The sequence below is a fragment of the Drosophila gunungcola genome (genome assembly GCF_025200985.1).
Source record: "Drosophila gunungcola strain Sukarami chromosome 3L unlocalized genomic scaffold, Dgunungcola_SK_2 000002F, whole genome shotgun sequence".
Classification (NCBI taxonomy): domain Eukaryota; kingdom Metazoa; phylum Arthropoda; class Insecta; order Diptera; family Drosophilidae; genus Drosophila; species Drosophila gunungcola.
Genome location: NW_026453178.1, coordinates 1,558,212 through 1,571,135, shown reverse-complemented (window position 1 = coordinate 1,571,135; position 12,924 = coordinate 1,558,212). Strand labels below are relative to the sequence as shown.

Below are 12,924 nucleotides of genomic sequence, written 5' to 3'. Positions count from 1 at the left end.
GCTAGAAATATTGAGGCAATCAAAAATGCAAATGTCACTACGTGAATTGTTACTCCGCAGGACAAATCCCTTCTTCAAAACAGGCCCTCGGGGTTTCCCTTGTGGGCGGGGTCAATAAATCTGCCTGCAATGTCGGCTTACATTAATTCATACTTACATATATATTTCGTTTTATTTATCGCAAAAAGTTAATTGCCAGGCCGTGCTCTCTATTAATCATATTCCATAATTTGTTTAGCCTAATTAGCCATATAGATAGGCAGGCATTTGGCCCAGCTTCTCCTCTTTTCGAGGCCAATGAGATGGGCTCGGGCCCTGGATCATTAGCCAAGTCTCAGAAGAGTTTGGCAAGTATTTTTTTGGCGGGGAGTTGCGAGCACAGATTGGATTTCAATACATACGCGAATTTTGTATATATGCATTGTACAAAAAAATGCGCTCTCTATTATATTAACTCTAGATTTTTCTTGTGGTTTTCAATAAATGTATTTAATACTGTCGTAAAATTTCAAACTAGTAAATAAATAATCTGTAAGCCTTCTTAATTCTAAACAAGAATGAATGACAACGAATAACCCAAGTCACAACATTTTATTAACATAACACATTCCTCACACATTGTTAGCCCGGGTAATCCCTTTGCATAATCAAAATAAAGGAGAAACAAGAAAATAATCTTAGCAAACATTTGCCGGTCCTTGTACTCCTGTCTCATCGCATCCTGCATCAGATTTTGTATTGCAGCCAAGTCAAACATTAAGCGAAATGTCGCCTGGCCATTATTCAACCATTTTGCGCTTGTCGGCAAACAAAATTAACAGCCAGCGGAAAACATCTACCGACAAACAAACATGCAAAAGGGAGCTGGCACTGGCATAAGCAAGTCATAAAGTTCGGTAACTAGGCTCTGTCTGGTCCTCTTGGATGCAGGGCAACCAATTTTTGAATCTGGTTGGTGTTCTGTCGCAGTAACTTCATCTTGGCTCCTGACTGTTACATTTAAAATACCCTTTTTTAGGTATATTCCTTATTCGAGAAAGACTTTTCCTCATACTTTAAATTGCTTTTTTATTAGAAACTTTATTTAAATTATTTTAAAAGTAATTAATATTTTATGATATCAGCCTAAAAACTTGAAAGTCATTGCAAAGCTCTTTGAGTTCAAAATAATTTTATGACTAATCGGTGTGGCTTTTTTATTGAATACAAAATTATCTTAAAATTGCAGTTCAATATTTAAAGCTACCAGAAAAGGTCAATTTATTTATTTTAGAGGGTTAAATACATTCGGACAAAACGAATTCTGCCATTTTAAAATTAAAGATATAAAAGACCTAATGTTTTCTTGAATTTTACATTCCTATAAAGGGTATGAGAACACTCGATTCGTTATTTTCGAGTTATTTTTTAACGCCCCGTTTTTACATGTGCGGGCATTCTTAATGCAAAATTCGTGTAGAGTTGGGAGATTTTTCGCTTTGCCCGCTCCCGGATTTCCACAGTCGTCGACGCTGGGTACCACTTTGCTTGTTTTTGCCATTAACAGCAATTACAAAATGGCAAACAAAAACACAACCGACAAAAAAAGAGGCGTGGACGCTGGGCAAGGGCAAACTTTTAATTATTTAGACGAGAGAACGCAAAAGTCGCGTTTATACATACTTTTTTGTGCACTTTTTGCAAAATGTTTGTTTGTTGGCTGCAGATGCAGATTTTTTGGTCTGGGCGTGACTTTCACCTGTGCAAGTAAACTTAATTATGCAAAGAGTTTGCTACTTTCCGAAATTTTCGGAATTTTGCACTTTTTTTGTAGTCACAAGTTGTAACTAATCAAATTAAAGGCTACCCACGAAAAGGAAATCTGCTCAGGAAAAACGAAAGGAAAGCGCCAACGCGCAAATCCTTGAGGATGTGGAATGTGGGATTTTCAGCCCTGTGGCAGGCGATAACGTATGCCGGGGATTTTTTTTTCGGCTTTTCCTTTGGCTTCTGGCAGCTGGCAAGGAAATGCCATTTTCTATCTAAACGCGCGAACGCAAAAATGGCTATTTAAATTGTGCATCAATGCATGAAATGCGCCATGAAAGCGATTTAGATAAGCGAAAAGGCAAAACTAACAAATAACCACGTGCCCAAGAACAAAATGGGATTATGGCGCGACACGCAGAAAATAAAGCATGAGAATATCAGATTCTCATCGAAAATATATATTAACAAAAAGAATAAGCAAACAAAATAAATTTTAAAAGCCACTTTTTTCACATTTTTCTAGAGTTAATTAAAAAAACAATTTTAAATCATATTACCTATGTGATAAATGGCGAAAAGTGAGTTACGAGATTTGTCAGTTCAATTGGTATTTAGTAGTGATGTGCTTTATGGAAAGGCTTTAGCTCCACAAAAACACAGAAGGAGTGAATAAGTCTGGTGTGCATATGTGGGATAAAAAGAAAAAATGCCCAAAAATGTTGAATGCAAAAAAGTTCCCATTAAGTGTAAATTGTTGGTAAGCTGGTTTCAATTTAAGAATATTAAACTCAAGCCATTTACTTCAATTTTTTTATTTTTCTAGTTGATCACAGTTTTGTTTTTTAGATAAGAAGTGGTGCGGGAGCTGCGGCGTAGCTCAGGGGGGCGGAGTAGGCCAAGGGGGAGGTGTAGGCCAAAGGAGCAGCCAGAGGAGCAGCGGCATACTTCGCAACCACGGGAGCAGCCACTGGAGCAATCACTGGAGCAGCTGCGATTCCATTGAAGTTCCTGGCGATCACCTGGCTGCTGGTGGCGGTAACAATTGGAGCAGGAGCAGCCACAACAGCCGCGTGGTGAGAGTAGGCTAATGGAGCAGTGTAGGCCAATGGAGAAGTGTAGGCCAGAGGAGCAGCCAGAAGTCCTGGCTTGGCAGCAACACAGGCAACGATGGCCAGGATGACAACAGCCTGTGAATGTGAGCACATTAATAAAAGTAGACAAAAACTTAAGACTACAAACTCACGGATTTGAACATAGTGATGGTTGGTTTGTTTTGGTGTTTTCGGTTCGAAGACTTGAACTTGTCTGATATCACTGAACACTTTCCTTGTCGCTATTTATACACCAAAAGTAACTTCGTCTGTGACCTCAACTCTTCGAATTCAGTGGCCACCAACAGTTATTCCACATTCATCAGTGGGAAATAACATGAAGTATGGTAAAGTGTAAATGGTAGCGGTAGACTGTCGCAGCATTTAAATGAACCGAATGCGTTCGATCATGAGTCACAGCTGAGTATTGCTTTGGGTATAAATAGGTTCGACCAAGAGCAGTTGGGCATCAAACAATTTCTAGCCTTCCCAAGAAGCAAACAAAGAAATATTTAGCCACCATGTTCAAATACGTAGGTCCTTTAAGTAAGGCACTATAAAGGATTATACTAATTAAACTTCTATATTCACAGGCCGTTGTTGTCCTCGCTCTCGTTGCCTGTGCTGCTGCCAAGCCAGGACTTCTGGGTGCTCCTCTGGCCTACACTTCTCCATTGGCCTACACTGCTCCATTAGCCTACTACTCATTCCGCGGCTGTGGTGGCTGCTCCTGCTCCAGTTGTGACCGCCACCAGCAGTCAGGTGATCGCCAGGAACTTCAATGGAATCGCCGCTGCTCCAGTGATTGCTCCAGTGGCTGCCCCCGTGGTTGCGAAGTACGCAGCTGCTCCATTGGCCTACACCTCTCCATTGGCGTACTCATCTCCCCTGGCGTACACCTCACCTTTGGCCTACAATGCCCTGCCAGCTGCCCCAGTTCTTGTCTAAGAAGCTTTAAAAGAAATATAAATATCAAACCCAATTCCAGTTGCTCCTCCTTTTTTCGGCTCCTGCTAATTGGATTTACCGCTGGCATACTAAGAGCGAAAGTACCCACAGTCTGCCGGTGGGACATTTGAAAGTTTTCAAATGCCGGTCACGTAATGGCCATAAAAATTATTGTCAGCTCAGCGGCAGCAGCTGCCGTTCAATGTTTGTTACATTAAATTGTGCGAAATTGATTTGTATTCGAGGGCTATTTTGTTTTTCGCCTTTGGGCACAGAGCTTGGCAATTATGTCAAGGTCAAAGAGTGACCTGTGACCGACAGGAGCCCTTGATGTTGCACTCTAGGAAGTGGCAATCACCTCGTTGCAGACCTGATGGGTCAACTGCCAGTTGACATCCTTTTAGGAAAAGGCATTCGCATACTGTTTTATTAGAAGAGCCATCTGAACATTTGCTATTTACCTCTTATGATAAAAGTAACTTAGTAACTTAGTCTTCTTAACTATGTCGTTCCAAGAATTGAAGGTCGATGGAAATGTTTATAGTTTGATATAGATAGATATTAATTGTAGAAGAGTAAATTATATACTTTATCTTATTCATCCGATGATGTTGTTAAAGGCCCACATGGTTTTTGCATTCAGGAGCTTATGAAAACAAATAAATCCTAAAGGCTTGATTGAAATGTATTCATATTATCTTCACTTATATTTGGGATTGACTTACATTATTTCATTGTTTTTTAATTATATTCCTTCAATGTCTAGATTTGGTTGTGTAAACAATATAAAGCGAAATTCTCGACAAATATTTTGCATTTGATGTAGCCACCATAAGTTTATAAGCTATGTTAAATCAGTACTTTAAATTTATTTATTTATATATTTAACCCCATTCTCGCTTCTGGTAAATTATTAAAAATAATAGAGTTTTTTTGCAAAAGTTTTTTTTTTATTGTTTGAATTAAATTCGTTGTCAATATTAAAGGAACTGCAATTTTGTTTTAATATATTTAATAGTACTTAAACCAGCACAGGTGCCGCTGGTAGACTATTGTAAGCGAGAGGAGCTGTGTAAGCCAAAGGAGAGCTGTAAGCCAGGGGGGCGGAATAGGTCAGAGGAGCCGCCAGAGGAGCAGCGGCATATTTGGCAATAACTGGGGCAGCCACTGGAGCAATCACTGGAGCAGCGGCGATTCCATTGAAGTTCCTGGCGATCACCTGGCTGCTGGTGGCAGTCACAACTGGAGCAGGAGCGGGATGAGAGTAAGCCAGAGGAGCAGTGTAAGCCAATGGAGAAGTGTAGGCCAAAGGAGCACCCAGAAGTCCTGGCTTGGCAGCAGCACAGGCCACGAGAGCGAGGACAACAACGGCCTGTGAATATAGAAGTTTAATTAGTATAAACCTTTGTAGTGCCTTACTTAAAGGACCTACGTATTTGAACATGGTGGCTAAATATTTCTTTGTTTGCTTCTTGGGAAGGCTAGAAATTGTTTGATGCCCAACTGCTCTTGGTCGAACCTATTTATACCCAAAGCAATACTCAGCTGTGACTCATGATCGAACGCATTCGGTTCATTTAAATGCTGCGACAGTCTACCGTTACCATTTACACTTTACCAGTACTTCATGTTATTTCCCACTGATGAATGTGGAATAACTGTTGGTGGCCACTGAATTCGAAGAGTTGAGGTCACAGACGAAGTAACTTTTGGTGTATAAATAGCGACAAGGAAAGCGAGGAATGATATCAGACAAGTTCAAGTCTTCGAACCGAAAACACCAAAACCAACCAACCATCACTATGTTCAAATCCGTGAGTTTGTAGTCTTGAGTTTTTGTCTACTTTTATTAATGTGCTTACATTCGCAGGCTGTTGTCATCCTGGCCATCGTTGCCTGTGTTGCTGCCAAGCCAGGACTTCTGGGTGCTCCTCTGGCCTACACTTCCCCATTGGCCTACACTGCTCCTCTGGCTTACTCTCATCCCGCTGCAGTGGTGGCTGCTCCTGCTCCAGTTGTTACCGCCACCAGCAGCCAGGTGATCGCCAGGAACTTCAATGGAATCGCAGCTGCTCCAGTGATTGCTCCAGTGGCTGCGCCTGTGGTTGCTCCCGTGATTGCCAAGTACGCAGTTGCTCCAGTGGCTGCTCCCGTAATTGCCAAATACGCAGCTACTCCGCTGGCTGCTCCTTTGGCCTACACCTCCTCCTTGGCCTACTCCGCCCCTCTGAGCTACGCCGCTGCTCCCGCACCACTCCTTTTCTAAAAAACAACATCTGTGATTAGCTAGAAAAATAAACTACATTTTTGGAACTGAAGCATAACAAAAATTGATGGCTAATAACTATTTAAAAAGTTATTTATAATTCATAAAAGCCTCTAGTGGGTTGTTAAGGATACATTTGCAAGAATTTGAACACCTGATTTCTATCATAGAGGTCGTATAGTAATATTAGATTTGACATAGTTTAAACTTAAATTACATTTTCAGATATTAAAATCGATTCCGAAAAAATAAAATTAACTATTTAAGAAAAATTTTAATATTTTTATGTTTAAGCCGGAAAAGATGAAAATTAAAGCGAAAAAAATTATTCAAATTTTGTGGATTTTAAAAACAATAAATGCATATTTCTAGCAAACGTTCTAATGACTAAATCTAGGTCGATCAAGACCAAAGAAACTATTGATCAACTAAGATTTGAACAGAATCAAAAACGGCATGATTTCTGAGTTATATTCACTTGGAAAAAAATGCGGTCAAATCGGTAAAAAATCCAAAAAATCAAAAAATTAAAAATTCGCACTTCATGAACGCTTGTTCATAAAATTTTACCAACATTTTGGTATTGAATATGCTAGCTTACAACAAATATGCAAATTAAGATTAACTTCTAACAAAGAATATTCTTTTACTCTTTGAGTTTTGGTTTATGTCAATAAATGAAAGAAATTAGTTTGAATACAAGTTCTTTTAATTGTTCTAAGTAACAGTTTTGTTTTTTAGATAAGAAGTGGTGCGGGAGCAGCGGCGTAGCTCAGGGGGGCGGAGTAGGCCAAGGGGGAGGTGTAGGCCAAAGGAGCAGCCAGAGGAGCAGCCAGAGGAGCAGCCAGAGGAGCAGCGGCATACTTCGCAACCACGGGAGCAGCCACTGGAGCAATCACTGGAGCAGCTGCGATTCCATTGAAGTTCCTGGCGATCACCTGGCTGCTGGTGGCGGTCACAACTGGAGCAGGAGCAGCCACAACAGCCGCGGGATGAGAGTAGGCTAATGGAGCAGTGTAGGCCAATGGAGAAGTGTAGGCCAGAGGAGCAGCCAGAAGTCCTGGCTTGGCAGCAACACAGGCAACGATGGCCAGGATGACAACAGCCTGTGAATGTGAGCACATTAATAAAAGTAGACAAAAACTCAAGACTACAAACTCACGGATTTGAACATAGTGATGGTTGGTTTGTTTTGGTGTTTTCGGTTCGAAGACTTGAACTTGTCTGATATCACTGAACACTTTCCTTGTCACTATTTATACACCAAAGCAAGATAAAATTCAGCCTGTGACCTTAAGCAAGCAACTTCCAACCAATATTTACGAATTCCACATTCAGCAGTGGGAAATCACATAAAGTAGGGTAAACTGCAAATGGTAACAACAAACTCGCAGAGCATTTAAATGAACTGAATACGTCAGAGCTGCAGACTGTTTTTGGGTATAAATAAGCTGGTATAACGGTTGTTGGGCATCAAATACTTTCCAGACTTCCCAAGAAGCAAACATAGAAATATTTAGCCACCATGTTCAAATACGTAGGTGCTTCACGAAAGGAACTGTAGAGGATTATACTAATCAAATCTCTTTATTCACAGGCCGTTGTTGTCCTCGCTCTCGTGGCCTGTGCTGCTGCCAAGCCAGGTCTGCTGGGTGCTCCTCTGGCCTACACTTCTCCATTGGCTTACACTGCTCCTCTGGCTTACTCTCACCCCGCGGCTGTTGTGGCTGCTCCTGCTCCAGTTGTGACCGCCACCAGCAGCCAGGTGATCGCCAGGAACTTCAATGGAATCGCCGCTGCTCCAGTGATTGCTCCAGTGGCTGCCCCAGTTGTTGCCAAGTACGCAGCTGCTCCTCTGGCGGCTCCCTTGGCTGCTCCTTTGGCCTACAGCTCCCCTCTGGCTTACACCTCCCCACTTGGCCTACCATGCGCATCCAGTGGCCGCTCCTGTTCTGCTGTAAGAACCACGATCTTCAGCCGAATTAAAATTAAAGAAAAACACAAAGAATTAAAAGGGTTTCAATGGGCAATGGGCAATGTGAAATCGTTGAACTGTCGCACAATTTTAATTGAATTAGCCACTGTCAGCTGGTCGTGGCCATAAACAACAGTAATGACTGCCCACTGGTACTCCGCTGGTCATTTGCGGATGCAGCTCACGTAGCCAGTGGACAAGTTATTGGCCACCGGCAGCCGTTGCTGGATGCGTGATATTTAAGAGTGGCCCAAATGGTTTGTTTTGAAGTTGTTGTCGACAAATATGTACATGCATTTATGTCAAGGTCGCAGGGCCGACGAGGTCGGGCTAATGAACTTTCGAGGGCTAAGCGAATTTAATAATGGCAAATAAAGCTTATGAAGCCAAAAATGAGTTCTGCCTTATTGTTAAGTTTCTTTAAAAAGAAGGCACAATATCTTTATCTATTAATTTTTAATTGCATATGCAGACAGGTGTTATAATAGATTTTGTACTCAAAATAGTTTTAGACAATATTTTATTAACTTAATTATTGGGCGATTAAAAAAAAAATTTCAAACATTTATTTAAACACATTTTTTAGTGGGCTTATATGTTCCTCTGTTTAATTTTAAACTGGCTAAATTTATAATTACAAATCACATTACAATAATAACTAAAGCCTTCCCTTGGTTTTACGATCTATGCAGCTCAAACGAAATGACAAATAAATAAAAACCTGAAAACAGATGCAATTTAGGCTTTAGCAAAATTTTGTTGTAAACCTTTTTTTTATTAATAAAACAACAAAAAATGTTGTATTTAGGACCACTTAACCGTTCGAAAGAGAACGTGATTGCCGGTGAGGAATTAGCATTCAGATTGCGCACCACACCTGCTAACTGTTATAAGCGTACTACTATAGTAGTGTACATATATCTGTATCTCTTTATAAAGTAACGATTTCGTATCTTTAATGAAGTTGAAAGTGAAGACACCTCAAGGTTCCACAATTATTTTGCAAAATTATTCAAGAGCAAATAGTTCCAGTCACTGGTAGTCAAACAACAATTCCTTGATCGAATTGGGAATAATAAATTACAAATAAACTAATTTAAAGAAGAAACCCAGCAAGAAAAACTTTTTTGTTTTTATTTGCTTTTATTTATTGATTTGATATTGAAATCAGGAACTAGATCTTGAGATCAGGATTCTGATTGTGAGATTAGTAACAGCCTCTGGAGGTCTATTCATTTTCTGATAACTAAATATAATATATTTAATATTGGCAAGGGAACTCAATTTCACTTTCAATTGGTCAACTTTTTCCTTAATTCTTTCTAAGCAAATAGAAAAGGTCAGTCAGCCACAACCGCATTCCAGCCTTGACCCGGATGGCCAAAACAATAAATGTTGTAACGTCGCCGTCCAGCAGAGGAGTTCCCAAAATCATTCGAGTGTGTTCATGTGTGCTTTCTACTGCTGACCAAATTCGGCACGTGCTCAAAATGCTTAATTGGCCGGGATGCCTGGTTTAGACTATATATGTATATTTTGTGGCTGCCAACAGGTTTTCAATGAAAATGCCTGGCAGCCAGAAACAAAGGCTTACGTTTATGTGTGAGAAATGTTCACTGGAATTATTGTTATCACTAGTTTTGCTTAAGTTCTGACCCGAAACACCAGTATTCTTTGACCAAGGGTTGTGGTTACTTGGGAAGGTTTGGTTTTAAGAACAATTTGGCAAAGTAAAATAAAAATAGGTTTTGTGCCTCTACCAAGTAGTCTAATTTGCCTTGCTCACATCAACCACATTAAATCAAAATTGCAGTTAAAACCAATTTCTGTATAGTAAGCAGCGAGTGCAATTGGCTGCCCTTCGGGTTTTGTGCCGTCCCTCAAAGACCTAAAACCTGAAAGCCACCAACTAATATTTTTCAGACACTTATAATGGGCCAACGGTGCGTACACTTTAAGAATATTAAGTAGCCGCCGCGTGTGCCATTCGGTGGTATAAATACGCCAGCGGCCGCCTTCGTTTGTCATCAGTCAGCTCTCTGCTTTCAAATCAACCCAAGCTCAGCTTCAAATCAAAAAAACCAAACACCCATCATGTTCAAATACGTTAGTTTTGGCTAGCCAAGTCATCCTAATGGGTGTTTTAACTAATTTTTTGACTTATTTCTAGGCCGTTGTCATCTGCGCCTTGATTGCCTGTGTGGCTGGCAAGCCGGGATTGCTCCATGCTCCGCTGGCTGCTCTACCCGCTCCTCTGCTGGCTGCTCCTGCTCCGGTTGTCACCGCCGCCAGTAGCCAAGTGGTGGCCAGGACCTTCAATGGCATCGCCGCTGCTCCGGTGATTGCCCAAGTTCCGGTGGCACCTGCTCCAGTCTTGAGGACACTGGCTGCTCCCTTGGCTGCCCCCGCTCCCGTTGCCTTCGCAGCTCCAGTTCCCGCTCCACTGGCCACCCCGATTCTCAACAGAGTGGCTCCGTTTGCTGCCCCCATTGCCACGCCCTTCGCTGCGCCCTACACTCATCCCATTGCCGCTCCACTTCTGGCCAAGTACACGGCTCCACTGGCCTATGCCCCAGCACCTTTGGGCTATGCTGCGCCCGCTTTGTGGTAAAGGATTAAGCAACCGTTTGTGTGTTCAATGACTGATAGCCCTTAATAAAACTCGTTAAATTGGTTAAACAAAAATTGACTGCATTGTTTGTCTGCGCTTTGGGATTCGGCTGGAGTTTTGTGAAAGGTAAACCGTTAAGGGTATTTGGGTAAAGTTCTTTGACAAATCATATCGTAAAACTGCCCAAAAAATTACTTATATTTTTGTGCAACGATATATACCTCGAAAATTAATTGAGGTTTTTTAAAAAAAAAATTATATGGTCTAAGATTAGCAATGCAATAATTTAATTTTAACATCTACATTTCTGTTTTTAAAAATTTCTTGAGACGTACTTAATCACCTTAAAAATACCTCGTGAACTTAGCATACCCTTCGTTTTAACCTCACCTATCCACTTACAAATACCTTTAAAAAATTTTGAGAACACACGTAGAGTAAATCGTTTGTGTCGCGTCGTCGCTTTTTATTCAGGTCATTTGTGTTTCAGTTTCCCACATTGGTTTCGTCTACGCTTCTATGGACGAATTATGGCACATGAATATAGAGTGTGTGTGTGTGTGGTTTTCCTGGGGACGAATGGGGTTGGGTGGGTGGGTGGTTGATTGGTGGCTCAGGTCGAGGAGCTGGCTACTCCTGGGTCGAATCGTTTTTCATTTCCTTTTCATCGATATTTGCCATTCATTTGGCATTTGACAAACAATGCAAGAAGCGAAGCGCAATGAATGACCAATAAATGTTCAATTTACTTTCGTCTTTTGCTCCATTCTTTTTAAAGCCATGAAACAATTCGGATATTGGTAAACTTAAAGCCAAAGTTTGGCCGCGAACAACGCAACGTCAGAAAAAAAAAGGAAATTAAGAAAGTAATGTCGAGTAGAAAAGCGAAAACTTAAACAGCAAAGAGAGATAAGAAGCAAACATACACGCAATTTCTACACTACTAAGGCCTCTTTTCACTACCCCGGCCCCCTTTCCCCCCACAAAGTTTACCAAGATTTTCCCTGGGAGGGGGTAAATTTTCCATGTCGACGTTGGTTGATTTTCAACAGCAGCGCAAACGCAGCAAAGTTTATCCTCAATTAAACTTTTTGTTGTTGCGTAAAATTGCGCTTGAAGTTGGCCCCGGCATCTGTATCTGTCTATGTGTTTGTGCACGTGTGTGGGTGTTTGGTCCCACATGTACACAGAAAGAAAATTAAATAAGAAATTTTAGACAAGCCATAGTATCATTAAAAAATAAATAAATATATTAAATAGATTAATCGCAATGCAATACTTTTTAATTGGGTATCTTATAGTCGACAAATAACATCTTTTACAGTTTTCTTAATAAATAATATTTCTAAATTTATATATTTATTACTCAATTTAAACAAATATATAAAGGAATTTTTGTATCTTAAGAATCTTAAAAGCTTGAAAGTTGTTCAATTATTAAGCACTGTTACATATAAGCATTAAATAAGCAAATATTTATTTTTTTAATCCTTTTTTCTTACAGTGTATATGTATGTGCGATAGGCCACACGCAGCCCAGAGCCTATGCACTTCCCATTCATCCGACTCATCTCCCAGCCCAATCCTCCTACCATCCTTTCTCATTTTCACTACCATCCACCATCTTCAATTGTTGGCTTAACTTTTAACTCCACTTGCCTTAATTTTTTGTGCCAAGTTTATTGTTGTTGTTCATCTGCTCGGCACAATTTTTCGGTAATTTCCGCCCTTGTCTATAGAAAGAGTTTGGGGGAAGACCTCAACCTACCCATTTGTGGTAGGTGGCCATTTCCTAACCATCTGAGCCTTAGAATTTCATTAGCTCCGTTCGTATGCGTCTTAATTTGTTGCATCATTGCCTTGTCGAGTTTTTCTTTTAATTGATTCGATATCAAGTGCCGTGCCTGGCTTCCTTTCAGAATCTGCCGTATTATCATCTTCTACCGCAGCGGGCAAAAAGTTTTTAATGCATATTTTCAAGTAATTACCAAGACTTTTTCATTAGGGCTTGCAAAATGATTAAAAGTTCGGTGGTCGCGGTGCGTTTCGGTTTTACTACAGATCACAGAAAAAAATATTCATCTGTAATTAACATTTCAAATACCAAACACTTTTTCGCAGCAAATTTTACATATTTGTTAGAAAAGGCACTCTAGTCCTTTGGTAAAATATAATAAATAAATTTGATAGGAACGTATTTTTTTGAAAATCTGCCAGGGCCAAAATTCATAATCCTTTGCTTTGTTTTGTAAACAATCGTTTATTTACCTTGTAAGAATCGGAA

The 12,924-nt window shown here is 40.4% G+C and overlaps 6 protein-coding genes across 6 annotated transcripts; 3 read left to right on the top strand and 3 right to left on the bottom strand.

Moving 5' to 3' along the window:
- Positions 1-2,572: 2,572 nt before the first annotated feature.
- On the bottom strand, positions 2,573-3,053 carry LOC128257874 (cuticle protein 38-like). Its single transcript, XM_052989094.1, has 2 exons — positions 2,993-3,053; positions 2,573-2,936 (listed from the first exon to the last, which is right to left on the bottom strand). The coding sequence occupies exons 1-2, from the start codon at positions 3,002-3,004 to the stop codon at positions 2,592-2,594; spliced, it is 357 nt and encodes a 118-aa protein (XP_052845054.1). The 5' UTR covers positions 3,005-3,053; the 3' UTR covers positions 2,573-2,591.
- A 308-nt stretch (positions 3,054-3,361) lies between these two features.
- On the top strand, positions 3,362-6,106 carry LOC128257148 (calphotin-like). The gene is made up of 5 exons (XM_052988013.1): positions 3,362-3,373; positions 3,434-3,521; positions 3,562-3,782; positions 5,513-5,602; positions 5,659-6,106. Exons 1-5 carry the CDS (start codon positions 3,362-3,364, stop codon positions 6,052-6,054), a joined length of 807 nt encoding a protein of 268 aa, XP_052843973.1. The 3' UTR covers positions 6,055-6,106.
- Positions 4,743-5,321, bottom strand: LOC128257873 (cuticle protein 38-like). Its single transcript, XM_052989093.1, has 2 exons — positions 5,221-5,321; positions 4,743-5,160 (listed from the first exon to the last, which is right to left on the bottom strand). The coding sequence occupies exons 1-2, from the start codon at positions 5,230-5,232 to the stop codon at positions 4,810-4,812; spliced, it is 363 nt and encodes a 120-aa protein (XP_052845053.1). The 5' UTR covers positions 5,233-5,321; the 3' UTR covers positions 4,743-4,809.
- Positions 6,107-6,751: 645 nt separating the features above from the next.
- LOC128257872 (cuticle protein 38-like) lies at positions 6,752-7,349 on the bottom strand. Its single transcript, XM_052989092.1, has 2 exons — positions 7,217-7,349; positions 6,752-7,160 (listed from the first exon to the last, which is right to left on the bottom strand). Exons 1-2 carry the CDS (start codon positions 7,226-7,228, stop codon positions 6,792-6,794), a joined length of 381 nt encoding a protein of 126 aa, XP_052845052.1. The 5' UTR covers positions 7,229-7,349; the 3' UTR covers positions 6,752-6,791.
- Positions 7,350-7,486: 137 nt separating this feature from the next.
- Positions 7,487-8,015, top strand: LOC128257236 (cuticle protein 38-like). The gene is given in 3 exon segments (XM_052988168.1): positions 7,487-7,591; positions 7,652-7,969; positions 7,971-8,015. Coding segments are annotated over 3 exon segments (375 nt in total). The 5' UTR covers positions 7,487-7,579.
- Positions 8,016-10,065: 2,050 nt separating this feature from the next.
- LOC128257235 (cyclin-dependent kinase inhibitor 1C) lies at positions 10,066-10,644 on the top strand. Its single transcript, XM_052988167.1, has 2 exons — positions 10,066-10,135; positions 10,200-10,644. Exons 1-2 carry the CDS (start codon positions 10,124-10,126, stop codon positions 10,638-10,640), a joined length of 453 nt encoding a protein of 150 aa, XP_052844127.1. The 5' UTR covers positions 10,066-10,123; the 3' UTR covers positions 10,641-10,644.
- Positions 10,645-12,924: the final 2,280 nt, after the last annotated feature.

Coding starts and splice junctions, on each gene's coding strand:
- LOC128257148 (XM_052988013.1), top strand. Junction 3,522..3,561: donor CTACACTTCTCCATTGGCCT/ACACTGCTCCAT, acceptor CCGCGGCTGTGG/TGGCTGCTCCTGCTCCAGTT. Junction 3,783..5,512: donor TGCCAGCTGCCCCAGTTCTT/GTCTAAGAAGCT, acceptor GTGTATAAATAG/CGACAAGGAAAGCGAGGAAT.